Source organism: Macaca fascicularis, chromosome X (genome assembly GCF_037993035.2).
Source record: "Macaca fascicularis isolate 582-1 chromosome X, T2T-MFA8v1.1".
NCBI classification, from domain to species: domain Eukaryota; kingdom Metazoa; phylum Chordata; class Mammalia; order Primates; family Cercopithecidae; genus Macaca; species Macaca fascicularis.
Window position 1 is genome coordinate 24,536,786 of NC_088395.1, and position 27,204 is coordinate 24,563,989.

At 41.8% G+C, this 27,204-nt stretch overlaps 1 protein-coding gene across 9 annotated transcripts in view; it reads right to left on the bottom strand.

Moving 5' to 3' along the window:
- PCYT1B (phosphate cytidylyltransferase 1B, choline) overlaps positions 1-27,204 on the bottom strand; it is a 114,945-nt gene that overhangs the window by 22,304 nt on the left and 65,437 nt on the right. For 7 of the 9 annotated variants that reach the window (XM_074030241.1, XM_005593194.5, XM_074030243.1 and 4 more), the window contains 3 exons: positions 26,982-27,098; positions 9,823-9,974; positions 6,995-7,073 (listed from right to left, as the gene is read on the bottom strand). In XM_074030241.1, the coding sequence (XP_073886342.1) occupies positions 6,995-7,073; positions 9,823-9,974; positions 26,982-27,098 (348 nt within the window). The remainder of the gene's footprint in view (positions 1-6,994; positions 7,074-9,822; positions 9,975-26,981; positions 27,099-27,204) is intronic. The other 2 variants (XM_074030245.1, XM_074030242.1) reach the window with 1 other exon arrangement.

Genomic DNA, 27,204 nt, shown 5'->3' on the forward strand with positions numbered 1-27,204 from the left:
TAGAAAATGCACATTTTGAAAGCACTGATAGTGCCTTAATTGTCTTTGCACCCCCAGCACCCAGCTCAGCCCCTGTGTCTAGCACATGGAAGGTGTTCAATAAATGCAAATTGAGTGAGAAAGTAAATGAAGACTAAAAACTGAGTCAATGAATTAGATCACAGCAACTCTGCTTCATCCCCAAGGAAGTCTGCTCATGTTATACTGAAGGAAAAGAAGAAAAATTGTACTATTTGTGTCGTCTCTGATCTGAAGGCATGCCTGTAGGGATGGTTAGATGATTTATCTTCCTAAGAACAGTCTACTGTACATGGTAGTTTCACCACTCAAAGGCCCTTTCATCTAGAATATGTGGGGCTCAGTGAAAATAAACAAGCACAGAGGATGCCAAGTTCTAATAGAACTTCCTTAAAGTCTTCAAAGATAAATGTGGGTACATCAACAAATATAGGGCTATAAAGAGGTCACAAATATTAACAAAGACAAGAATCAGGTTTATGCTCACACTTCTGTTGTGAACTGAAATGACATGTTGTTGGCAACTGAGATCTTTCTACCCCAAATCATTACAGCCACTCAGTCAGAGGCATCAGGCATGGGACAGTATGATGGACAAAGCCTGGGGACAATGGTACTGGGTTCTTGGTTTGTAGACGTGGGCGAGTCACTCAAACCCTCTGAAGGCAAGTTACTTAACTGTAGCCTCCTCAGCTGAGAAAAAGGTGATTGGACATGATGACCCGGAACGCATCTGTGCCATTTCTTTCTCTCTCACTCCCCATATCCAACCGAGTTCCCAATCTACTTCTTAAATGTTTCCCTAATTCACCCACTTTCCTCCATCCTAAACCAATTCAACACCATCTTGGCCAAAGATCACAGCAAGAACCTCAAAACCAGTCTCCAGCGATGCCATTTTTGTCTGCCTCAACCCATAAAGCAAGTTCTACAGAGCGTTCTTACTAAATGCAAGTCAGAGGTCTGCTCGAAACCCTCCACTGGCTTTGTGCTGTTCTCTGGATTCAGAGTCAAATCCTTAACTTGGCTGTGCAGCAGCTTGCATGGTCTATTCCCTGTGCTTCTCTCCAATTTTATCTCAGACCCTCTCCCCTTCACTCCCTAAACCAAGGCCCCAGTGCTATACAACTGCAGCAGGGGCACTGCTGTTGTATTCTGTGGAGTTGGGCAGTAGGCTGACCCTGCCTCAGCCCAGCCATGCTGGATTTCTTCAGTGTCCTGAAAGGGTTGGCTCCCCTCCCCTCACTCTGCCACAGACACAATCTCTACCTGGTTAACTCTTGGGCATCCACTGGGCTTCAGCTTTAGTGTCACTTCCTCAAGCAAATATCTCAACCCTCAGACTAGGTCTTCTGGTGTGTTGTTCCTTCCCATGGACCACTCCCCTTCCCTCCAAATACAGCAAGATCTTTATAAAATAACTTGTTCAACAACTGTCTTGTTGACTATAAACTACACTAGGGAAGGGATCACGCCTTTCTCATCCTCTTCTACATTCTCAGCACTGGGTGACAAACAGGCACCATAGGAATATTTGTTGAATGAATGACCAGATGAATATTGATCTCTAAGTGCCCTTCCAAATCCAGTTCTCTCTGAATGTTTCCATCTTGCAGCCCCAGTGACGGTGTCTCTTTGGAGCTTTCTTTTGATGTCATTTGCACGTTTATAGTATCACTAGCAGAGTGGCTCTGCTGATGTTAGACACAAAACAGCCAGTTTCTTATGTTCCATGGTCAGAGGACAGTTGGGGTTTGCCACTAGGCCAAACACTTCTTTTATCACCTTCTAGGAGGGAAGAATCTAACACGGAAAACCAAATGGAAGGCAGAAGATGTAAACATCTACACACATGAACATAAATAGCACCCAAATTGACCCAGCTGTGCAGGAGGCTCTGGTGGGTGGGGGAACCCTGAGACGACATCCCCACCTTTGTGGGATGTCCCCACCTTTGTGGGATGTCCCCATCTTTCAGCAGGCAGATATTTTACCCACACCCCTCCTGCTGAAATAATAAGACAATTCTCTAGTGACTAATGGATTTTAGCAAGTCATGTAAGACATTGATGCCATGAGCTTACCCTTTCTTTGAAGCCAGAAGGTGAAGTCTCTGTGTTTGAGTAACCGAAAGTAGATTTGGCTTAGGGAGAGACTTGCTTTGGCTGGTTGGGAGGTAGGTCTCTGAAAGAAGCCAAGCCCTCTGTTGACATAATGAGATACCCGGCTTCCTTCAAATCCTAATTATTGCTCTGCTAAAAATATTCAGTAATGAGCACGATCAGAGAACCTTTTTTATCATGCTTTTCAGAATTGCAGCATTTGGTTATGGAGCTATTTTAAGAAGCAGCAAAGCACATGTTAATGAAGGAAACTTTCAACAGTAGTAGGCAATATTAGAATGGTGATGAGTAATGTGGACCTTACAGTCTATTTAATTTAAGCTCCATCTTTTTATCCAGCTTTGCTAGAGGATTTTGACACATAGTTCTGATAAGCAGAGCAGAGTGTTGTAAAGCTTAAGTCATGTCCTTGGTATCTCTGGTTTCATTTAAAGAGACTTTTGACTTTCAAAATAAGCCATGATTTTGAGTATGAAAGCCAAATATGGATGCTGAGGCCCTTTCTGAGCATCTTTCTCCCATGATGAATTCTGGCCTTCTCTACCTGGGTCCCAAATAGATCATTACTGTGATTCTCCCTCCTGCTAAGGAATCAGCAGGCAGATTTGATGGAGCACAAGGAAGGGTCCTTGCACATAGGAAAAGTCACACTGAGTCTTAGCCTGTGCTACTAGGGCAAGTAAAATACTACCTGACTATTCAATTTGGAAAGGGCATTGTGGTGGATTAAAGGTGGCCCAATTCCCTTCCCCTGGAATCTGGGCTGGCCTCAGTGACTTGCTTATACCAAATGAATGTGGCAAAAGTAACTCTGTGTGACTTCCAAGACTAAGTCAGAGGAAGCCTTGTGGCTTCTGTCAAGATTGCTTTCTCTCTGGATATTGCCTCTCAGCTGCCATGCTGTGAGAAGCCCAAGCAACATGAAGAGGCCACCTGTACGCCCCAGTGACAACTGCAACTGAGTTCTGTGATCATAGCCAGCATCTAAGGCCAGCGACATAAATGTACCACCTGGGAGCCCCAGCCCAGTCAAGCCTTCGGATGACCACAGCCCCCACCAACATCTGACAACTGTTTGAGAGACCCCGAGCAAGAACTACCCAGTTAAGCCTCTGCTAAAATCCTGCCCCACAAAATCATGAGTGAAATCAAGAGGCTCTTTTAAGTCACTAACTTTGGGAGTCACTTTCTTATGCAACAATAAGGATGCTGGATTGCTAGAGTTAGAAAAATGTTGGACCTGTTCCTACACCTAAACAACTGGAACTTGACATTTTATTCCCCAAATCAGGAAAGCAACATATTCTTGGCTCACTGACGGCCACTCACCCAGAAAGAAAACCGCCACCAAATGCTTATTCTTATACTCTATAAGGTAGCCAAGGAACTACTGCCCCCAGGAAACACTGATTCAAGAAACACTGGGGATAACTCAGCTGGATGAGAATGCCTGGTCCAGATCTTTGCTACTCTAAGTGAGGCCTATGGACCTACAGCATCTAACAACCTGAGAGCTCACTAGAAATGGGAATCTCTGGCCCCACCAGACCTACTGAATCTGAATCTGAATTTTCACAAAATTCCACAGATGATCTGAGGCATATCTAAGTTTCATAAGCACTGGTCTAAAACAAATCCTTATGGCAATTTTAGGAAAGGAGCAGCTGGCTCACAGCTCAGATCATACAACTTTAAAGAGTATTAATCAGGCCAGGCATGGTGGCTCACACCTATAATCCCAGCACTTTGGGAGGCCGAGGTGGGAGGATCACTTGAGCCCAGGAGTTTGAGACCAGTCTGGGCAACATAGGGAGACTCTACAAAAAATTTTAAAATTATCTGGGCATGGTGGTGTGTGACTGTAGTCCCAGCTACTTGAGAGGCTGAGGTGGGAGGATCGCCTGAGTCCAGGAGGTTGAGGTTGCAGTAAGCTATGATCACACCACTGTACTCCAGCCTGGGTGACAGAGTGAGACCTTGTCTCATAAATTAAGTAAAGTAAGTAAATAAATAAATATTAATCACGCCATGCTATAACCCATCTTGATGTAACTGAGGCATCTGCCAGTTTCTTCTCCAGTTCCAGAGCAGACTTCCAAGTCCGAAGTGTATGAGGTTTCCTTCCTTGGAACTCCTCACAAACAAGATTGAGACTTGAGAATGTCAGACCTCCCATTATCCAATGTTCTTGACTTCTGAAGAAGTCCTTCCTAAGAGGATGGTACAGTCCCCACCACCAGCCCTGCAGGGGATGGCATGGAGCTTTCCAGGCTGGCCCCCAAGGAGTGTGAACCAACAAAAATGCCAGCAGGGAGAATACATACATTCTATGTAACAATCATTTTTCAAACTAGTATCCAATGTTGTTTTCATTTCTAGGGATCATGTCTGTCCTGAGGCCCTGTTCTCATGGACACTGAGACCTTGATGACTTCAGGGGGAGGCAGATGAAGCTGAGAGTACAGGAGACCATGTTCAGCCTTCAACTTCAAAAACAGTCTCTTTTTAAGGCTCATTTAAAAAGAAGAGTTAAGAAAGGCAAGAATTTCACTAGGAAGAGCCAGGCTTTGAGGAGTATAAAAAGGGTATTCTAAATCCCAGAAGTGTCTTTTGAACTATTAAGAACCAGAGGCTGAGTAGACTCAGGGTACAGAATGTTTGACTATAAGCCCTGGAGTGTATGTTAACTCTGGGAAGGCATTAAATTAATTAAGGGGCAGTTTTCTGCTCTCCAGGAAGAAGAAAAGGACCTCTGGGAGTTGAGGGGAGGAGTGCAGAGAGGGATGGGGAGGCAGACAGCAGAAGTGAGGGAACAGAAGTGCGGTCTGTCCCTTGCTCTGACTCAGGTTCAAATCCCAGGGGCAGGGGCAGGGGCAGGGAAGAGACCCCTTTAGAAGGCTCAGTGCAGGGCCACTGGCACCTTGTCAGGAATTTTGGAAGGAAATACTTTTACAGAGGCCAGCATGGCGGGCAGGTCAGACAGGGCGTGACATGGCTTACTCACATTGCCTGGTTTCCCTTGCCCTCTAGTAGATTATGGAGGACGTTTTTTAAGTTTCCTGGGGACTCTCTAGAGGAACATGGAAGGAAGTCCAAGATTTAAGATCAGCATGACTGCTGGGCAGCACACCTATAGCCCAGGGAAGGGAATCCTGCGACAGAGGCTGTGGTCAGGACAGGCCAAAGCGGGGAGGTGACAGAGTCTCAGAGGTTGCCACAGGGGTCTGGTAGGTGGGGCTGATGGCTGAGCAGGTCTTGAGACCTCACAACTAAAGATCCCCAACCCATGCCAGGCCAGAGTGTTCCAGAAACTTAGATCACCTCAGGAGAAAAAGGCAAAAAGTTTACTCTACACAGTCTAAGTACAAACCTAGAAGAGTCTGAATGATTTCACATGTCAAGTGTTTTTTTTCCCTGTCAGCTGTGGAAATGGGGTTTCCTAGTTAAGTTTAGTTATGGAAACCACTTATGGCCCCCCAGTTGCTCCTTCCCACACAAAAGACCTGATCACAGATTCCCCTGCCTCAGAACAGTATTTGGTTCCATGTAACATCATATGGAAGCAAGCCTCAACCAGCTTGTCCTGCCAGTCTCCATCTCTGCCTCTCACCTCCACACACCCTACACTACATTAACATGTTTATTTTCTCCAGATACGCTGTGCTTCATACAGTTCCACCTTCGAACACGCTGCCCTGGCCTGCTGTACATACTCTGCCACAGGCTGGTTATATTTTGGGTAATTATTTATGTCTTTCTCTGCTCTCTCTCAAGGGTGAGGTCTATGTCTTATTCATTTTCTCTCATACAATTCCTGGCTTATAGATGCACTCAGGGGATTCATATATTAAACAATGACAGCCAAAACCATCCAAAGATGGAACAGGCTGTCTCAGAAGGCAGGGAGCTCCCCATCATGGGAAATGTAAAAGCATCAGTTCTGCCGGGAGCTGGCAATGATGCCAAGAAGGAGATAGGAGCCTGGGTCAGTGACCCTTAGGAGCCCACCCTACCTCAAGAATCTGAAGGTCCATGAGTACCAGGAAAAGGCTATAGTGGCAGCGGGCTGAGTGGGAAATGGTGGGAGCAAGCTGAGTGTAGTCCCATTGGTCCCCAGGAGTGGGGAAGATGGCTCTGATGGCACATGTCAACAATGGCTCTAGTATAATGCAGGGAGCATTAGACTTCTTGAAATCCCTATGCATATGGTAACTCACTATAGTATCTGCACCTGCCAGATAATGGTTAATGTATGTAGGAAGGTATGCATGGGTGTACCTACAGTGCCTATAGATGAGATGCATGGTAGATAGTAAAACAGCAGAAAATAAGCCAAGCCATTAAAACATTTACCCATTTTCTTTGCCTCTACATGTGGTACCTGATAATATTACTAACATGTGACAGGATGACACTAGAAATATGGCAGGACTAACTTTGGACACAAGGAGTCCAGGTTATTAACTAGCCAGTTATCTATCTTCTTCTGGAAGGAAATTTCTTGGGAGTATCCAGTAATTTCATTGTGAAGACTTAATTATGAATGGGGAAAATGGCTGCCCTTTAAGTAATGGGGTCCTGCATTTTTCGTCTGATGAGCCCGGAAATTAAGCCTCAGACCTAAAGTTGAGCACTTTGGTGCTCAGGTTCATTCCTATATAAATACCTAAATGGTATCTGTGCCATAACTGAGCCTTAGCACATGTTAACAGTGGCTTGTAGAAGCTGTTTGGGGGACATCTAAAGTTGTAACTCCCTGTTTGTATACACTGCAGATGTCCCAGGGCAGATGTCTCTTATTACACCTGATTATTGTGATGTGTTTGACAGGTGAGCAGAGGGGAATGCCTCACCTGCTTCCTTTATGTGCTTGTAAACATCATCAGAGCCAGCAGAGGAATACGGAATGTCATCATGAGCCACAAAATCAATCTGTTGAAGAGAGAGAAGAGTGATGTCACCACTGGGATGGATGTGCATGTCTGCAGATTTGAAGGGGGGAATGGTGACTTCAGAATGCCTTTTCAAAATAAGGCAGTTGTATGTTATATTTATAGTGGAGACCTGAATCCTTGGCTGAAATGTATTTCCAACTATTTTCATTTCTATGAGATAATGGGAACTAGAAGAATAAATGTTTTGGTTTCTCTCCTTTGCTGGTCCCTCTTTCTTGTCCTACCCCAGAGAGTAGGTTTTCTTGGCCTTCTGTCCTTCTGCATCTAAAGTTTATCCTTGAGAGAACCCATTCATTCTTTGAATTTTTATCATCCCTCCTATGATGAGGAACCCAAATCTTCATTTCCTGTCCCATTGATGGCAATGGGCACTCACACTTAGGTCACATTTTATACTGTGAAAAGGAATTTGTCTCTTTCCTCATTCGATCCTCATAACCACCTTGTGAGGTGGGCAGGCCACATGTTACTACTTCAGTTGGGACATAAGGTGCTGAAACTAGAAAATTTGTTAGATTTATCCGAGGCTTAAAGACTGGAGTGGGCTGCCGGCGCACCAGGCCAGGTTTAGTGGGCTGCCGGCACACCAGGCCAGGTTTAGTGGGCTGCCGGCACACCAGGCCGGGTGGTCTTAACTCCCACTGCAGCCCTCTCTTTTACCACCTCTTGTTGTCACTTTAAATCATCCTGTCCTGAATTTACTTCACCTTTCTGAAAATGAGTGACCCCTTCCAAAGGCACTTTTATTTTATTCATTTTGGGTCTTGGGGAGACCCAAGCCTTGGAATAAGCCTCTTTTCTCTACTTATTTCACTCACCCTAGGTTCCACTGGGATGTGTGTGTGTGTGTGTGTGTGTGTGTGTGTGCGCGCGCACATGCATATGTAAGTGTGTACCCATCATTTTCTCTCCATTGAGACTACACCAAATCCAGGACCTGGTCACCCAGATTACTGACACCAACTTGTATCTGGCCTTCCTCACTGTAGGCCTCCTCCTCTCCAAGCCATCCTGCTGTCACATGGGGTATCCTCCTTAAACAGGTTGTTTTTTTGTTTTTATTTATTTATTTATTTATTTTCTGGTCATCTTAATGCCTGCTTATCTTTATTCCTGTTTCCTGCAATATCAAGTAAACACTCCTTGCCTAGATTTTAAAACCCTTTATAACAAGTCCTTTAAAATGGGGTTTCACTCTACCTTGAGAGGTAATTTAGAGTAGTAGTAGTTAAATACTTGAGAGGTAGTTTAGAGTAGTATGATTCCCTGCCCCACTACTTGCTAGCTATATAACTCATAAGTTGGGGGAAAGGATTCAATCAGGATTTCTCAAGCTCAGTACTAGTGACATTCGGGACTGGAGAATTCTTTGGTGTCAGGAGTTGTCCTGTGCATTGGCACATGCTTAGCAGCATCCCTAACTTTTACCCACTAGATGCCGGTAGCACCCCTCTAGCTGTGACAACCCCAAATGTCTCAAGACATTGCCAAATGTTCCTCAGGGCAAACTCGCCCCAGTTGAGAATCACTGGATTAAATGATATAATTATGTTAAAATGCTGAAAAATAATTAGTACGGAGTATATCCTCAATAAATGTTTATTATTATTATTAATTCTATTCTTAGCACTCAAACTTAGTTCCTTTTCCTCTCCAGTGTATAATAACAACTTCTCAGGGTAGCTGTGAGATTGAATTCAATTCATATAATGACAAAGCCCTTAGCACAGTGCCGGGCACATGGTAAATACTCAATAAATTACAGCCATCATTATCATTATAAGTATCCCCCATAATGCCTAGCACATGTTGAATATACAATAGATGCTTAGTAAAAATGTGGTAGTGATTACTGGAAGTAAATCATATTGTAGTTTTTCCTTTTTCTTTTTATTCTCACTGGGAAATTGTCTCTTCAGCTATTACTCATGCACATTTATCAGTGTTCTCTATTCTCTTCTGCATCGTGGCTTTAAAAATAGAAAAGAAAATTCTTAGAACAGCTTAATCTTATTTTTTTTTTTTTGTACTGCTTATAAAAGGAAAGAATAGCTCCTAATGTGGGGCTGGTAGGGAGATACAAAGCACATAATTTGATGCAGATCAAAAGAATCTCTCATGTTTCCAACTAATAAAAATCTTATGTCAGTAGGATTCTCAGGGTCACAAAATCATAGATATAAAGTTCTTTCTTTAAAGGCTGACCTGTGACCTTCTGGATAAGATGTGTGTTCATTTGTTCCATGAAAAAGAATGCCTATGAATCAATAAGCATCAATAATGACGGTGGTGATGGTGGTGACAATGACATTTTTGGAGCTCTTGCTATGGGCCAGCCAGTGTTCTAACTGCTTAACTAAGATTGTCTCTTAGATCTTCAAAACACGCCCACAAGGAAGATACCAACATCATCCCATTTTACAGTTGAGGTAAGCGAGTACAGTGTGGTTAGATATCTTGTTTAAGGTCTCACAACTAGGAAGAGATAGAGGCAGGATTTGGACCTGGGTGGTTTAGCTCCAGGGCCCATACTCAAAGAAGTGAAAGGATACCAGCCCTCGGGCTTGGGCGGAAAAGAAAGGTGCCACATCAAGCAGTTCCACATGACAGTTCCTGAAATTACCTATTTTAGAAATTGAGAGAGACTTTGGGCTTTCTGTAGTCTTAGCTGCAGAACCAGACTCCCTAATCTTGCTACTTAGAGAATGTGGGAGAATGACAAGTACCTTGTGTTTTTCCAGAAACTCTGGCGTGAGTGTCCAGGGAGCATCTCTGATTACTTCGTCTACGTAGCGACAGTGTCTGAGAGCTTCGTATCTCTCGGCTTCATTCATCACAGTGAAACCTTTGAATTTGTGGGTGAGATCATCACTGCAAACTGAAACAGGCAAATGCATTAAATGCCATTACTCAGCCCAGGACCTGCTCACAGCCACCCTGGTTCAGACAAGGCTTCTTCAGCAGGACAAAAGAAGCACAGCTTTGCTAGGTGCTTGTCATAATTGAACTCAGTTTTTTAAGGGAACAAAGGATTTGGAGAGCAAAGTAAGCTGAAATCCACTGACAATTCAGAATTTCATTTTAGTGCTAATTACATCTGCATTCTCCATGGAGGCTTCTATTAAAATTATTCTCTACACTACTTAATGTGACTTTCATGTCTTTTTATTTTCCTATCCCACTCCTCAGTGAAAATTACCATTCAGAAATAAAATGACCAAATGAACAGACAGAAGTGAGAGAAGGAGAGGAAACAAGAGGCCTGATTTATAGGAGGTTTGAATGGTTTGAACAATCGGTTCCAATTATTTTACTAGATTATTGTATTTTGCAACCCAAGTATGAGACAGACAGACAGACAGACACACACACACACACACACACACACACACACACACAAATACATGTACTTCTGTTTCTGGATTGAGGGCCAGTCACTACACATCAGGCCACTCAATCAAGAGGAGAAAGTCATAAAATCAAAGGTTTGATCTAGTAGAGTTCATCCTTTCCACATCTCTTATCCTTTCTAGATCTCAGGTTCCTGAACCCTCAAATGGGGATATCTTCCACTATCAGCCTTAGAAAACATTTTTTGAGAACTTACAAAAAAAGTGCTTTTAAACAAACTGAACAATAAATACTATTCACTATCCTATCTTTTGGCTGGCCAAGGCAGCTTTCCTAAGATCTCCTATGTGTCAGGAAGAAATACCACTGTGGGTACAGTCCCTGTTTACCAAGATCCCAGTGAGAGCCTTGCAGTGGCCAGTCAAAACTACCTTGACTGATCTTTGCAATGAATTTTTTTTTCTTTAAAGTATTATGTACTTACAATAAATTCACTAATTTTTTTTTTTTTTTTTTTTTTTTTTTTTGAGACAGAGTCTTGTTCTATCACCCAGGCTGGAGTGCAGTGGCGTGATCTTGGCTCACTGCAACCTCCACCTACCAGGTTCAAGTGATTCTCCTGCTTCAGCCCCCTGAGCAGCTGTGATTACAGGTGTGTGCCACAACACCCAGCTAATTTTTGTATTTTAGTAGAGATGGGTTTTCACCATGTTGGCCAGGCTGGTCTCGAACTCCTGACTGCAAGTGATCCACCGGCCTCAGCCTCCCAAAGTGTTGGGATTACAGGCATGAGGCACTGTCCCCAGCCAATAAATTCACTAACATTAAGTGCACAATATGTGTTTAATTAAAAAAAATTAATTGATGCATAATAATTAACATATTTATGGGGTAGACTGTGATGTTTCCATGCATGTATACATTGTATAATAATCTAATCAGGATATTTAGCATATCCATCACCTCATACCTTTATCATTTCTTTGTGGTAAGAACATTCGAAATTCTGTCTTATAGGTGTTTTGAAATATACAATATTGTTAACCATAGTCACCCTAATGTGCAATAGAACACCGGAACTTATTCCGCCTAACTGTAACTTGGTACTCATTGATGAACTTCTCCCTGTCCCCTGTCACCTACCTTCCCCAGCCTCTGGTAACCACTGTTCTACTCTCTATTTCCATGAGATCAACTTCTTTAGATTCCATATATAAGTGGTATTGGTATATAAACACAATGGAATACTATTTAGCTATGAAAAAGAATGAAATCCTGTCATTTATGGGAACATGGATGGATCTGGAGGATATTTCATTAAGTGAAATAAGCCAGACACAGGAAGACAGATACTGCCTAATCTCACAAGATGTGTTTTAAAAACAAAAATATGATCATTTTCTTGGAAGAGAATGATGGCCCACAGTCAGAATCAAATCTGGCCACAGAGTAAGCATAGCCAACAGCCACACTCAGCATCCTTGGAAAGCCTTCTGTTGTAGTCCCTTCACATAATCCACACCCAAGCCATCAAGAAAACTGCAGGCTCTGCCTTCAAAGCACTCCCGGAAGTCATGTTTTTCTCAGCACCTCCACTGCTCCCATCCCCGCCCCTTCATCATCTCTCCCAGGGATGACTGCAGTAGCCTCTTAACTGATCTCCTGATTCTGGCATTGCCCACTCCCAACAACTTATTCTCATTGGCCAGAATGAGCCTGTTGAAGCTTGTCAGTCTGTGTCATTCCCAAACTCAGAACCCTTCCCATCTCACTCAGAGTAAAACCGAAGTCCTCCAGTGGCCGACAAGACCCATGCCTCTGCCCACTCCTTGCCTCCCTGACCAGCCTCCTAGTGTCTCCCAGCTCCCTGGCCTTGCAGTTTCTTGAATACTTCTCCTCAGGTCAGGGCCTTACACTATTCCCCAAAACTGGAATAATTGTGCTCCAAATACTCATAGAGCTCACCTCCTCCTCTCCCTCAAGTCTTTCCCCCTATCTTCTTTTTTTTTTTTTTTTTTGACAGAGCTTTGCTTTTGTTGCCCAGGCTGGAGTGCAACGGCACGATCTCGGCTCACTGCAACCTCCGCCTCCCGGGTTCAAGCAATTCTCCTGCCTCAGTCTCCCAAGTAGCCCCACCCTCTTCTGAATTGTGATCCTCTGCTGCGTTACTTCTCCCCATGACACTTGTCTCATGTAGCTCTGTTATTTAGTTTTATTGTTGGTGTTCCCCTATAAATTCCCCGAGGGCAGGGACTTTTGTTTCATTTTCTGATGTACCATACCTGGCCCCTAGTAGGCTTTTAACGATATTTCTTGAATGAATTAACAAAGCCTGATACATATAGATACTCAACAAATCAACAAATATTTATTATTATTTACAATAATAGATGTATATTTATCTACAGGTTTCTCTCTCTCTCTCTCTCTCCTTCTTTTTTTTTTTTTTTTTTTTTTTTTTTTTGACACAGAGTCTCCCTCTGTTGCCCAGGCTGGAGTGCAATGGTGCGATCTCAGCTCACTACAACCTTTACCTTCTGGGTTCAAGCAATTCTCCTGCCTCAGCCTCCCGAGTAGCTGGGATTACAGGTGCCTGCCACCACACTTGGCTAATTTTTGTATTTTTAGTAGAGACAGGGTTTCGCCAGGTTGGTCTCGAAGTCCTGACTTCCAGTGATCCACCTGCCTCAACCTCCCAAAATGCTTGGATTACAGGCGTGAGCCACCACGTCTGGCCTACAGGAACATTTCAACAACATACATGCAAATGAGAGACTAATGAGTTTCTAGATATATATATATATATATATATACACACACATATGCCTCTATATCTCCTATACATACTTCCCGAGATGTTTTCTATTGTAGCAGTTTATATTACCAAAACAACATCAACCATAAGTCTGGCTTGAAAACTGCTGAGTATCAGAATCACCCAAGGAACTTGTTAAATACATATAAAGAAACCCAGCCCACTCCCTGAGATTTTGATTCAGTGCGTCTGTAGTGGGGCCCAGATAGCTCTGTCTTTGACAAGCTTCAGAGATGATTCTGATGAATACAACATTTGAAAACCCTGAAGCATATTATAAATAACTTAAGTCAAGAGCTCTACCTGTCTTCGAATCACCCATCATGCCCAGAGGTGGGGGTGGGGGGAAAGGTGGGCAGGAGGTGGCAGGTAGTAGGGCCATAATAGCTACGTATTGATTTACTGACTATATTAGCTCTTGACCCCATAAACAGGAATTCTTTATGGGCCATGCAATATGATTTTAAAACTAATCTAAGACTTTTTGAATGTTCTTTTAGGACTTTATTAAAATACTACCCCAAGAATCATATTGAGCAGAAATGGATTTCAGACTCCATTTTCTATTTTAAACAGCACAAAACTAGGCCACGCCACATCCTCCCCCTTTCTGAATCTCTGCACCTGAGCAATTTGGTATAACTTCTACATGACCGAGATAATGGCCTACTGATAGAGCACAAAGAAAACAAACATCCTGTTTATGCCAATACGGGGTCCTATTTTCCTATCCCAGGAGTGACCTCAAGAAGCAGCTGAACATGCTGACCAGTTATTGTCTAAACATTAATTACGCCCAAAGCAGCACTGTTGTTCTTGAGTCTTGGCAAATGCACTCTGACAACCAGATGGAGAGCTCTGGGCAGCGGTATTCCATGGATGAATTCATTGAGCTATCTGGGAACTCATGCTGCAGCTAACCTATGCTGGCACCTCACTGTGCTCCCACAGGAGAGAAAATACAACATAGGGGTTGAACTTGGGAGCCCAACAGACTCAGGTTCTAATCCCAGCTCTGCTATTACCGAGAAAGTTACTCAAACTCTCTCAGCCTCGGTTGTCTGATCTTTAAAACATGGTGAAGTTTTGAGAATTAAATTTGATCATCTTTATGAGCAGAGAGTAATGCTGAATAATGTTAGCCATTTATGAATAGCAGTAGGAAAATAGGATCATTCATGGATCTATTACTTCAGATTTTGTGTTCTGTCTTTTCCCTGCCCCCTACTCCAAGAAGGTATGAGGGCCCTGTGGCACAGACTCCTTTGTAGGTGCTGTGAACTCAAGTTGCTGGTAGATAGCCTGACTTCCTGGCTGCTGTTTTCCTGAAGCCAGAGCAACTTGGGGGGTATTCTGGAAAGAAGAAGACAATGAGAGACAAGATCTCTCCAAATTGCAGGGAAAGGGCCAAATGTCTATGGATCCCACAAGCAGCAGGTGCCAGTGGCAGGACCTCAGGAGATATGAGAATGTGAGGCCCTAGGCATGGGAGTTCCACCTGGGAACAGACTGCAGGAATCTGACCTGTGATAGGTGCAACGAATCTGCTCCCTTCTAGTAATTATGTGGGCTCAGACAGTGAGGGCAGTGCAAAAATGGCCCTGGGTTGAAGACTGGAGGCCCCTCTCCTGTTTCTGTAAACATGGTGGACACTTGTTTGACTCTGCGGAGGTGAAGAGAGCCCAGCAAAGTCTGAGACTAGGCCAGGCACAGTGGCTCACGTCTGTAATCCCAGCACTTTGGGAGACCGAGGTGGGTGGATCATTTGAGGTCAGGAATTCGAGACCAGCCAGGCCAACATGGTGAAACCCCATCTCTACTAAAAACACAAAAATTAGCCGGGTGGTAGTGGTGCATGCCTGTAATTCCAGCTACTCAGGAGGCTGAGGCAGGAGAATTGCTTGAGCCTGGGAGGCGGAGGTTGCAGTGAACGGAGATCACATCACTGCACTTCAGTCTGGGCGAGAGAGTGAGACTCTGTCTCAAAAAAAAAAAAAAGACCGAGACTGAATTTCCTACCAGTCAGGCAAAATGGACTCATAAAGAATATTTAGTTTCAATTAAAATATAATAAAATAAATCCAAGTTTGTGGAGTAATCTTTATGTCTTCTATAGTAGTAGTAGTATGTTTACAGTTGTTATTTTTATTGCCCTCCTGCGAAGCAGAGGTGGCTATTTGGTGACTCTATAAAAATTTTTTTAGAGAAAAAAACACTCTAGTATAAATTTTAATTCTTTGGCCTGTTTTTAAATGACACAAACTTGCAAGTTAAAGTGGAGGAAAAAAGAGCTTTACAAGTGGAGAGTCTCAATTCACTAAAATAATGCCAACAAGATAAGCTTGCATAGAAGAATTTTCAAATTGTTACTGGCTACATGCTTAAAAAATTAGAAGTGCAGGTATTGGGCTGGGTGCGGTGGCTCATGCCTGTAATCCCAGCACTTTGGGAGGCTGAGGTGGGCAGATCACTTGAAGTAAGTAGTTCGAGACCATCCTGGCCAACATGGTGAAACCCTGTCTCTACTAAAAACAGAAAAATTAACCAGGTGTGGTGGTGCATGCTTGTAATCCTAGTTACTGGGGTGGCTGAGGTGGGAGGATTGCTTGAACCCAGGAGGTAGAGGTTGCAGTGAACCAAGATCATGTTACTGCACTCCAGCCTGGGCAACAGAGTGAGACTCCATCTCAAAAAAAAAAAAAAAAAAAAAGTGCAGGTGTTATAATCATAGTGCAAAACCATAACAATTGTGGTGTCTTCTACTGCCTAAGGTTGAGAAATAGACTATAGTACCTCCAGTTATCACAGTTTCTGGTCCTTTAATAAATGATTTCTGACAAATACCTAGTATTTCTACCAAATACCTGTCCCTATACTTGCCCTGACCAAAGTGGTTTCATGAGTGAAGTCTTCACTCCACCCAGGGGAACTCCTATACCTAACCTACCTGCATATGTAAAGGGGACCCTAGTTAATATGGCAGATCCATTTAACTCACTGTAAGCATTTTACATGTTGACCACACATACAGTTATCAAGAACCAGCCTTTCAACCAACAACACAGGACATCTATTCTTGAAGAGCTCCCTAACTTTCCTCAGTATAGAATTGTCTGCCATTAAGTTGGTTGGTTTGTCATACTCCAGAAAGATAGTCTAAGATAAAAGTCTCCTTAAACTAGGATATATATACCCTCATGGACACACAAAGACTTTTCTTTTCTTTTCTTTTCTTTTTTTGAGATGGAGTCTCACTCTGTTGCCCAGGCTGGAGTGCAGTGGTGCGATCTCAGCTCACTGCAACCTCCACCTCCCAGGTTCAAGCAATTCTCCTGCCTCAGCCTCCCAAGTAACTGGGATTACAGGCGTGTGCCACCACACCTGGCTAATTTTTGTATTTCTAGTAGAGATGGGGTTTCACCACATTGGTCAGGCTGGTCTCGAACTCCTGACCTCATGATCCGCCCATTCGGCCTCCCAAAATGCTGGATTACAGGTGTGAGCCACCTCACCCAGCCACAAAGACTTTTCAAAAGGTACCCATGAACAGGTAGTTTTAAATCAATCAATGTCCAGATTCAACTTCCAATGGTTCACTTTCCTAATATTAACTAGGTCAAGAAAGTCTCTGGGTCCAAAGCCATGCTTACTCCACTTTACAAAAGAAAGGCACCACCCAAACCTTAATGTGTTGCATTGGAAGGGGTGGAGGGCGATTTAGCCTTCAGGGCAAACCAAATGGAAATCTCAGTTAGTGACCATTCAAAGCACCATGAACCTATGAAAGCTTCCTGTCTTTCCCTGTCTTACACACATTTCTGTCACAGGTGAAGCCTAGTGTTAGAAACTCAATATGGTAGAGTGGAGAATAATGCAAATTTTTGCCTAACAACTTTGCCTCTTCTTCTCCCAGCTATTGTCAAAGAACACATGGATCTTTAGGGATAAGGCCCAAGAACTCAAAGCAAAAGGAGCATTGGAAAGAAATATTGAATGCTTAAAAAAATGGCTTTTTCATGTAGTTAAGGGTAAGCATTTTTTCAGCTATTCTTAACACTTGTATTGAATCCTAAAAATGGCTTTTCTCTTGTAGTTAAGAGTAAGCATTTTTTTTTCCAGCTATTTCCTTTAAAATCACTTCAATAAACCAAAGCTATATAGGCTGGTACTGCTGCTTCTTAGAAATGTGACTAGAATTTTTTCTAGAATTATCAAATTTTTTGAGATACATTGGAATAGATACATGGGTAAAACATTCACATAATTTTTTATAGACTTCATATGCATTATTTAAAAAGGAAGTTAAAAACCTGCGTTATCAACTTACATCATAAAATATTTATTCTATTTACAAGTCATCCTAATTCATCTCATTCTCTATGTTTATTTTCTACCTCTTTATAACAAAAAATCAAATTATTATCTGCCTCCAGATCAATTACTTTTAAATAATATATGCCCCCTTTCTATCTTTAAATATATAGGAAAAGTTTAGTCATAGTATCTACTAAAGATAACTATTTCTGTTTTTCGTATTTATTTGATGATTTCCAAAAGGCAAACACTACAATTTGATACACACACACACACACACACACACACACACACGTGCCAATATTTAGAGAAGGAATAACATGCCTTTTAAAAATCATATGCTTCTTCCTATAAATATCACATAATTTTATCTGTAAATTACATTGCATTACTACAAATTAAGTGAATTGATTTACTGTCTTGTCTTGTTTATAACTTACTATATTAGATCTACATTATTTTAATCTTGACTGATTTTATTTTACACAATCCATTCTATCATTTATTTCCCAGTGTTTTTATAAAGCTTCTTGAAATACATTAATACATTTGAACTGAAAATACATTAATATATTTGAACTGAAAATACATTAATGCATTTGAATTGAAAAGACATTTTCTTGGTTTGTAGGTTTTTAGTAGGTTTGACAATGAGGACTGGTTTTGCCCATTCTGTTGGATGGTGTTTTCTGCAAAGTTAGTAATCTAAAACTGTAGCCCTGAGATTTTGTTTTTTAAAAAAGGTTGTAAGCAAACGATAAAAACATTTTATCAAAAATTACTTGATTGGCAATGGCATAATTAAATTACTAATATTACCATTTCCCCAACCCTTTCTGGCTATATCTAGTTGAATAAGTTGCTTTCAAGTAAAACAATAAGGGATATAATTAAGAGTCATTTAATAAGTCTTGATATAGCCTTTTGTTAGAATTCCCAGAAAGAGAAAAAGCAAATGATTCTAATAGCTTGGCAACAAATCCTTTTGCAGGTCAGGTCATTTCTAATCCATTGCTTGCAACAAATTTGAAGGAGGATCTTAACAAATTGTCACTCGATAGACCATTAAAATTACTTTTGATGGCAATAATAGTAATAAATTATGTTGTTATTTTTGGTAAATAACTCAGAAGTTCAAATAATTGAGTGGCATCACTGTAACAAACTCCTTCCATTCTATCTACACATTTGCATGGACAACATATTTCAGCACTTATAACTATAACAAGTAAAATTGGGAAAAAATTGATGTTAATTTTAGCAGTAAGTTATATTCATCCATAAGTACATCTACAGGTACATACTATTCATCTCATTAAGAGATACATTGCTGTCCAAATTTATGTTTAGGTTATTAATTATTTATCAAAGTATATATAATGTGGTGCTTTGGTTAGTTATGCTCTAATTTATATACATATTTTTGTTTCAGAGAAGTATGATACAGTGATCTCTAAAAGATTTGCAAACATTAAAACATATCCCATTAGGAAAAATTATGGGAAAGAAGCAGAATAAAAATATAAGTTTGAGGAGAAAAAATGAAATGTATAAATATTTAAAAGTTAAAAAATAACTTGTTATATGTTTTGTAAATTTATGATGATGTTTCAAAGCATTACAGTATTTAGATGCCAATAGATGCATTAAAGTGATTGGGTAACAATTTTGTTTTTTATTTATGTATGTATTTATTTATTGGAGACAGAGTCTTGCTGTGTCACCCAGGCTGGAGTCCAGTGGTGCAATCTCAGCTCATGGCAACCTCTGCTTCCTGGGTTCAAGCAATTCTCCTGCCTCAGCCTCCCGAGTAGCTGGAACTACAGGTGCACGCCACCACGCCCGGCTAGTATTTTTGTATTTTTAGTAGAGATGGGGTTTCATCATGTTGGCCAGGCTGGTCTGGTCTCGAACTCTTGACCTCAAGTGATCCACCCATCGCGGCCTCCCAAAGTGCTGGGATGACAGGCATGAGCCATTGTGCCCGGCCCACAATTTTGTTTTAAAATGTCGATATTGAATTTCTGGTTTCCAGTCTGGTATGTAAGGAGCTTAAAAGTGGCCACTCGGTCCTGACAACAAGTAAAAACCGAACTAACTGACAAATCTACAACTCTTCTTAGATCCGTCAGAGAACTGAGGTCACAGGGCAAACCACTACTCCCAAAATTGGAGAGAGTAACAGGCAGATAGAGAGAATATTAGCTTACTAAAGCAGAAACCCACAAGCAAAGCTACCTCCCCAGGAACCAGTGCTGGGATAGGAAAATTTAAACTGACAAATCGCTGGCACCTCAGTGTGGACAAAGTCTAAGAGTTCAAGAAGCCATGGGGACAAATACTTTTGTGACTTTTACCTCCAGGAGCTCAAGCAGGGCCTCAGAGTGACAGAGCAAGACCCTCTCTCTTAAAAAATACATAAAAATAAAAATAAAAGTGTATACGGAAAGGAAAAAGATCTAGAAAAACCAACTTGATATTGAAGGAGAAGAAAATGTCAGAAAACTGACACTATCTGACTTCAAAACTTACTATAAAGCTACAATAATCAAGACAGTGTGGTACTGGCAAAAAGAACAGACAAATACATCAATGGAACAGAAATAGACCCAGACAAATATATAGAGAACCAATCTTTGACAAAGGAGCAAAGGCAAGCAAACATAGACCTTTCAACAAATGGTGCTGGAACAAATGGACATTCACATGCAAAAAAAAAAGAAAGAAAAAATTAACCTAGACATAAGTTTACATCCTTCACAAAAAATCAAATGTAAATGCCAAACTATATGTAAATGTAAAATATCAAACTATAAAACTCTACAGAAGAAAACCCAGATTGGTTTCTTCTGGGTATGGTAATGACTTTTTAGATACAACACCAAAGGCATGAACCATGACAGAAACAATTGATAAGGTGGACTTCATTAAAATTAAAAACTCCTGTTCTGCAAGAGACTATGTTAGGAGAATGAGGAAACAAGGCATAGACTGGGGGCTGGGCGCGGTGGCTCACGCCTGTAGTCCCAGCACTTTGGGAGGCCGAGGTGGGCGGATCACCTGAGATCAGGAGTTCAAGACTGGCCTGGCCAACATGGTGAAACTCCGTCTCTATTAAAAATACAAAAATTAGCCAGGTGTGGTGGCACATGTCTGTAATCCCAGCTACTTGGGAGGCTGAGGCACAAGAATCGCTTGAACCTGGGAGGCAGAGGTTGCAGTAAGCCAAGGTCGTGCCACTGCACTTCAGCCCAGGCAACAGAGTGAAACTCTGTCTTGAAAAAAAAAAAAAGACATAGACTGGGAGAAATTATTTTAAAATGATACAACTGATAAAGGACTGTTACCCAAAATATACAAAGAACTCTAAAACTCAACAATAAGAAAACAAACAGCTGGATTTTTTAAAATGTGCTAAAGACCTTAACAGGTACCTCTCCAAAGAAGATCTACAGATGGCCAGGAAGCACATGAAAAATGTTCAATATCATATGTCACTAGGAAATTGAAAATTAAAACAACCTACTACACACCTATTGGAATGGCAAAAATTGAAAACATTGATACCACCAAATGCTGGCAAGGACATGAAGCAATAGGAGCTCTCATTTATTGCTAGTAGGAATGTAAAATGGTACAGCCACTTCAATCTGCAGTCGAATGCTCTACCTCTGGGCTATACCCGCTCCTGGTACAGCCATTTTGGAAAACAGTTTGGCAGTTTCTTACAAAACTAAACATATTCCTACCTAGATTGCTAGATTGCAATCTAGCAATCACACTCCTTGGTATTTATCCAAATGAACTGAAAATGTATGTCCATACAAAAACCTGCACACGGATGCTTATAGCAACTTTATTTATATTTTCCAAAATGTGGAAGCCACTAAGATGTCCTTTGGCAGATGAATGGATACACTGTGGTACCTCCAGACAATGGAACATTATTCAGCACCAAAAAGAAATGAGCTAGCAAGCCATGAAAAGACATTGAGGAACATTAATTGAATATTATGAAGTAAAATAAGCCTATCTGAAAAAGCTACATGCTGTATAATGCGAATTATATGATGTTCTACAAAAAGTAAACTATACTAAAAAGAACAGTGGTTGCCAGGGGTTACAGGGAGGAAGAGATGAATAGGTAGAGCATAGAGGAATTTTAGGGCAGTAAAAATATTATCTGTATGGTACTATCATTGTGGATACCTGTCATTATACAATGTATAGCTATGAGTTTGGACAATGTAAAATTTTATCCAAACCCATAGAAGGTATAACGTTAAGAGTGAACCCTAATGTAAACTATGGACTTTAGGTGATAACAATGTGTCAATGTAGGTTAATGGATTGTAACAAATGCATCAGGCTGGGGCAGGATATTCATAGCAGGGGAGGTTGTGCCTGTGCAGGAAAGGAGTATACAGGAATTCTATGTACTTTCCATTCAATTTTGCCGTGAACCTAAAATTTCTCTAAAAAATAAAGTTTATGAATTTGTAAAAAGGTTAATACTTACAATATTCCAGAAACTACATCTTTTATAACTACTTAAATTAAGAAGCAGATACCTAAATTTTATTTACTTATTTTATGTATTTATTTATTTGAGATGGCGTCGCGCTCTGTCACTCAGGCTGGAGTGCAGTGGTGCGATCTCGGCTCCCTGAAACCTCCACCTCCCAGGTTCAGCGATTCTCCTGCCTCAGCCTCCTGAGTAGCTGGGATTACAGGTGCCTGCCACCATGCTCAGCTAGTTTTTGTATTTTTAGTAGAGACGGGGTTTCGTCATGTTGACCAGGCTGGTTTAGAACTCCTGACCTCTTGTGATCTGCCTGCCTCGGCCTCAAAAAGTGCTGGGATTACAGGCGGGAGCCACCACACCCAGCCTGATATCTAAATTTTAGACGTCTACTTTAAGCTGTATAAGAAGGTATACAGTTTTTTCAAAATTCCTTTAGAGATTGTGGGGAACAAAATTTCACGACTCCTAGTCTAAGACAGTGGTCCTCAACAAGGATTTCATCATCCTCTAGGAAGCATTTTGGAAATCTGTGGGCCATCTTCAGTTGTCATAATGGTTGGAGGCAGCTACCAGCATTTAGTGGGCAGGGGCCAATGAAGCTAGACATCTTGCAATGCATGTGGCAGCTCCATATGAGAATTTTCCCACATCCTGCAAGATTTCTGAAAGTCCCTGCATAATATTTAAAATTATTTGAGCTTGAGTGTGCTAGCTCATGCCTGTAGTCCCAGCATTTTGGGAGGCCTAGGCCAGAGGATCACTTGAGCCCAAGAGTTTGAGGCTGCAGTGAGCTGTCATCGCTCCACTGCACTTCAGCCCGGGAGACAGAGCAAGACGCTATCTCTAAAAAAAAAAAAAAATGATTAAATAAAAAACTTAGAAAAATAGAATTATTTGAGTCTAGAATCTGCCTTTGTTTTGCATACAATCACAAAGTATTTCTGCAACAGTTATGATAGACACAGAATTTTAGAGGAAGGCAATTACTATGTACATCAAGGAAGATTGCACTTTGTTTTGTTTACAATTTTACCAAAAGGCATTCACCATTTGGGAAATCACACCCTGACAGCAATGCCACTCTTAGGATTTGAGCTCTTATACCATGCCCCCATAGCAGTCTGCCTATACACAGGAGGTTAGAGATTCCATTTAACAGACTTGGGATCAAATATTAAATTAATGGAGACATATGAAATATAGGATGTCACTGAATTTTTTTTTTTTTTTTTTTTGAGACAGAATCTCACTCTGTGGTCCAGGCTGGAGTGCAGTGGCACGATCTCGGTTCACTGCAACCTCCACCTCCCGGTTTCAAGTGATCCTCCTGCCTCAGCCTCCTGAGTAGCTGGGGCTACAGGCGTGCACCACCATGCCAGGCTAATTTTTTGTTGGATTTTTAGTAGAGACGGAGTTTCACCACATTGGCCAGGCTGGTCTCAAACTCCTGACCTCAGATAATTCACCCACCTCAGCCTCCCAAAGTGCTGGGATTACAGGTGCGAGCCACTGCGCCCAGCCAGGATGTCACTGAATTTTATTAACAGAGTGGTTAGAAGATATTTCATAGTATTACCATTCGATTATTTTATGTGAGATAATAAGAGTAAGAAATCTACAAAGAAAAGAACACACTGAAATTATTTATTATTGTTTGTGTTGCCCATGGTTGGTGTTTTTCTTGTTTGTTTGTTTTAGAGATGAAGTTTCACTGTGTTGTGCAGGCTGGAGTGCAATAGCTATGTACAGGTACGATCATAGCTCACTATACCCTTGAACTCCTGGGCCCAGGTGATCCTCTTGCCTCAGTCTCCCGGGTAGCCGGCTCTACAGACATGCACCACCATGCCCAGCTTTCACTCTTACTCTGTCACTGTTCCCAGAAGTCTACGTACTATTTCTTTATAGCTTCATGTTGTATTGTTTTATTTTCTTTCTGTACTCCAGTCCCTGTCACTTACCAAAGGATACAGTCTTGTGGTCATCCTAGTAGTTCAATATGCCCTTGGCTTCTACAACCCATGTAATAGCCATTGAGGGAATATCTGAATTTCTTTGTATACCTGCTATAGAGGACATTGTTCTTTGGATTACTCAATGCCCCTTACACAGTGACCCTCTGAAACAGTTATCTCAGAACTCAGGCAGGAAAAACTAGTTCTTCCTGATGGCACAATTCAGCTTCTAGATTTTGAGAGTGATAGAATGACTGTGTAGCTCCCTTTGCTATAGCTGCTAAAAAGTCCAGGATTTCTTACTGAAATTTTTCTCCTTTTATTCTGCTTTATTTCCTGGCTTCTGCCCATATTAATTTCTCTGAGTATTGAATCATCTGTGCTTTTAGGGAAAGCCTCCTTAAGATACACAAATCAAAAAACTAACACGTCACCATGTCTTCTCTGCTTGCCCCACACTGTCGTCTTGCCTGGTGAGAACGCTGCACAAGGAAGACCGGATGTTCTGGCTTTTGAGTGCTTTTATTTCATTCAGGTCTCTGCACAAATGTCACCTCCTCAGAGAGGTCTTCCCTGACCTTTATACCTAAAACATCCCTCCTTCCTCCACCCAGTCACTCTTTTCTCTTATCCTATATTTCTTCATAGTACCACTACTACATATTTACCTGTTTAGTGGGCAATGACTGCCTTTCCCTCAGACTCCAAGTTCTCTGAGGACATAGACAGTCTATTTTGTTCATGGCCACAACCCCAGTGTATAGAAAAATGCCTGGCACATAGTAAGAGTTCAATAAAGAGTTGTTAGATGGAGGGGCCGGGAGTGGTGGCTCATGCCTGTAATCCTAGCATTTTGGGAGGCTAAGGCAGGTGGATTACCTAAGGCCAGGAGTTTGAGACCAGCCTGGCCAACATGATGAAACACCATCTCTACTAAAAATACAAAAAATTAGCCAGGCATGGTGGCGTGTGCCTGTAATCCAGCACTTTGGGAGGCCGAGGCAGGTGGATCATGAGGTCAGGATTTCAAGACCAGCCTGACCAACATGGTGAAACCCCGTCTCTACTAAAAATACAAAAATTAGCCAGTCATGGTGGCACGTGCCTATAATCCCAGCTACTTGGGAAGCTGAGGCAGCAGAATCACTCGAACCTGGAAGGCAGAGGTTGCAGTGAGCCGAGATCGTGCCATTGCACTCCAGCCTGGGTGACAGAGCAAGACTCCATCTCAAAAAAAAAAAAAAAAGTTGTTGAATGAAGAAATCATTCAGTGAATCAGTTAAATCACTGTTGCCTAACGACCTAGAGAACTACTGATATTGACTGACTGCCTTCTCCAATTTACAAGAACATACTGAAAGCTACACATTTCCTTTGATCTTACCTTGGTTGTGATAACACAGGGCCACAGCTAGTGTTCCTGTTAACTGTGACCCATACCTAACCACCTCCAAACTTAGGCCACCCAAATGACCAAAGCCCAAACACTGCAGAGGTCTCTCCAGGGCCCCAGTAGCCTAGGACCAGACTCCAGGTGGTAGTGCTCTCTCAAGAAATGGTTTTCAGGCTAAAGGGAGGTAAGCAAGGGTTGGGTTCTCTGCCTGTTTTGGGTTCCCTCTGCATGACTTGCCCAGTAACCGTTGCCTTTCACAATTTCTTCCTTCTGGAAAGAACTCCATTCAATGGTCCTGTGGTCACCATCCTTGGCAAAATCTGCAGAAGAGTTCCTCTTAAATGTCCAACAAGTGGTTTTTGGCTGGGCATGGTGGCTCACGCCTGTAATGCCAGCACTTTGGGAGGCTGAGGCAGGTGGATCACCTGAGGTCAGGAGTTCAAGACCAGCCTGGACAACATGGTGAAACCCCATCTCTACTAAAAATATTTAAAAAAAAAAATTAGCTGGGTTTGGTGGCGCGTGCCTGTAATCCCAGCTACTCAGGAAGCTGAGGTGGGAGAATTGCTTGAACCCAAGAGGTGGAGGTTGTGGTGAGTCAAGATTGCGCCACTGCACTCCAGTCTGGGTGACAGAGTGAGATTCCGCCTCAAACAAACAAACAAACAACAAGTGGTTTTTAATTGCAGAAGGTAACAAAATGCTTTAAAAAACAGTTATGTAGTCTCTTACCAGTACTTTTTTTTTCTCCCAGTAGAGGTGTAAGATGTGATGGTGCCTAGTTTATATGCCACAAAAACTGATTACTCTGAATGAATATGCTCCTTCCAGAAGCTACACAAGTGAGATACAGGTCTTCCGAGTCAGGTACTGTCCGTTTTAGCCAAATTGAAATAGTTAGGCCTCCTGGAGGAGGAAAATTTCAATCCACATCTAACGATCCTTCTCTTTCCATGGACTCAGTGAGTAAATTGGTCCCTTCGTTGTGAACCAAGATTACCTCAGTATATAAATCTCCATGTCTTTAACACACTGCCACAAATTCAACTAAGTGGGGCTGTTACAAGCCACTAGTGTTAGCACAACATTGTCCTAAGTGCTGTGGGTCACACGAAAGAAATAGATAATGACCTCGTTTGTTCTTCATCATCCTAACTCCCTTCAGTTCTTTGAGATTTGAAATCAGAATAATATTGCTTCTCTTATCCCTCTAGAAAATTTTAGAAACATAATTTGGATCAAGCCTTAAACACTAGGAGAAAGGCACTAATGGAAAACATGAAGCATTTACCCTTAGTAGTACTATCAGCCCATCTCTCTCTGAGGATCAGGGTTATACAATCCCATGATGTAACTTCCCCTATGGTTTTTCAAACATCATTTTAAATTTCAGGCATTGAACAAGAGAGCCAGTATGGGCTGAATTGGAAGCATTAACAATGTGAGATTTTACTGATGGAACTGAAAGGGGCTCTTTTCAGAAAGCATATTATAAAAGAGTTTTCTAGACAAAAAGAAAATGCACTTCTTACCTCCTACCAACAAGTAGCTGTTGGGAAACAGTGTTTTTGCTTGCATAAGGGCCCTTGCGTGACCCGAGTGGAAGAGGTCAAATATTCCATCGGCGTATACTCTGACAGGCCTGTCAGCTGTGGGAGAAAGAAAACACTGTTAACAGAACTGCAGAATGAGGAATCTCAGCTACCTTCCATCAGTCATAAGAAACTTTCTGGATAAGACACAATCTCTACATAC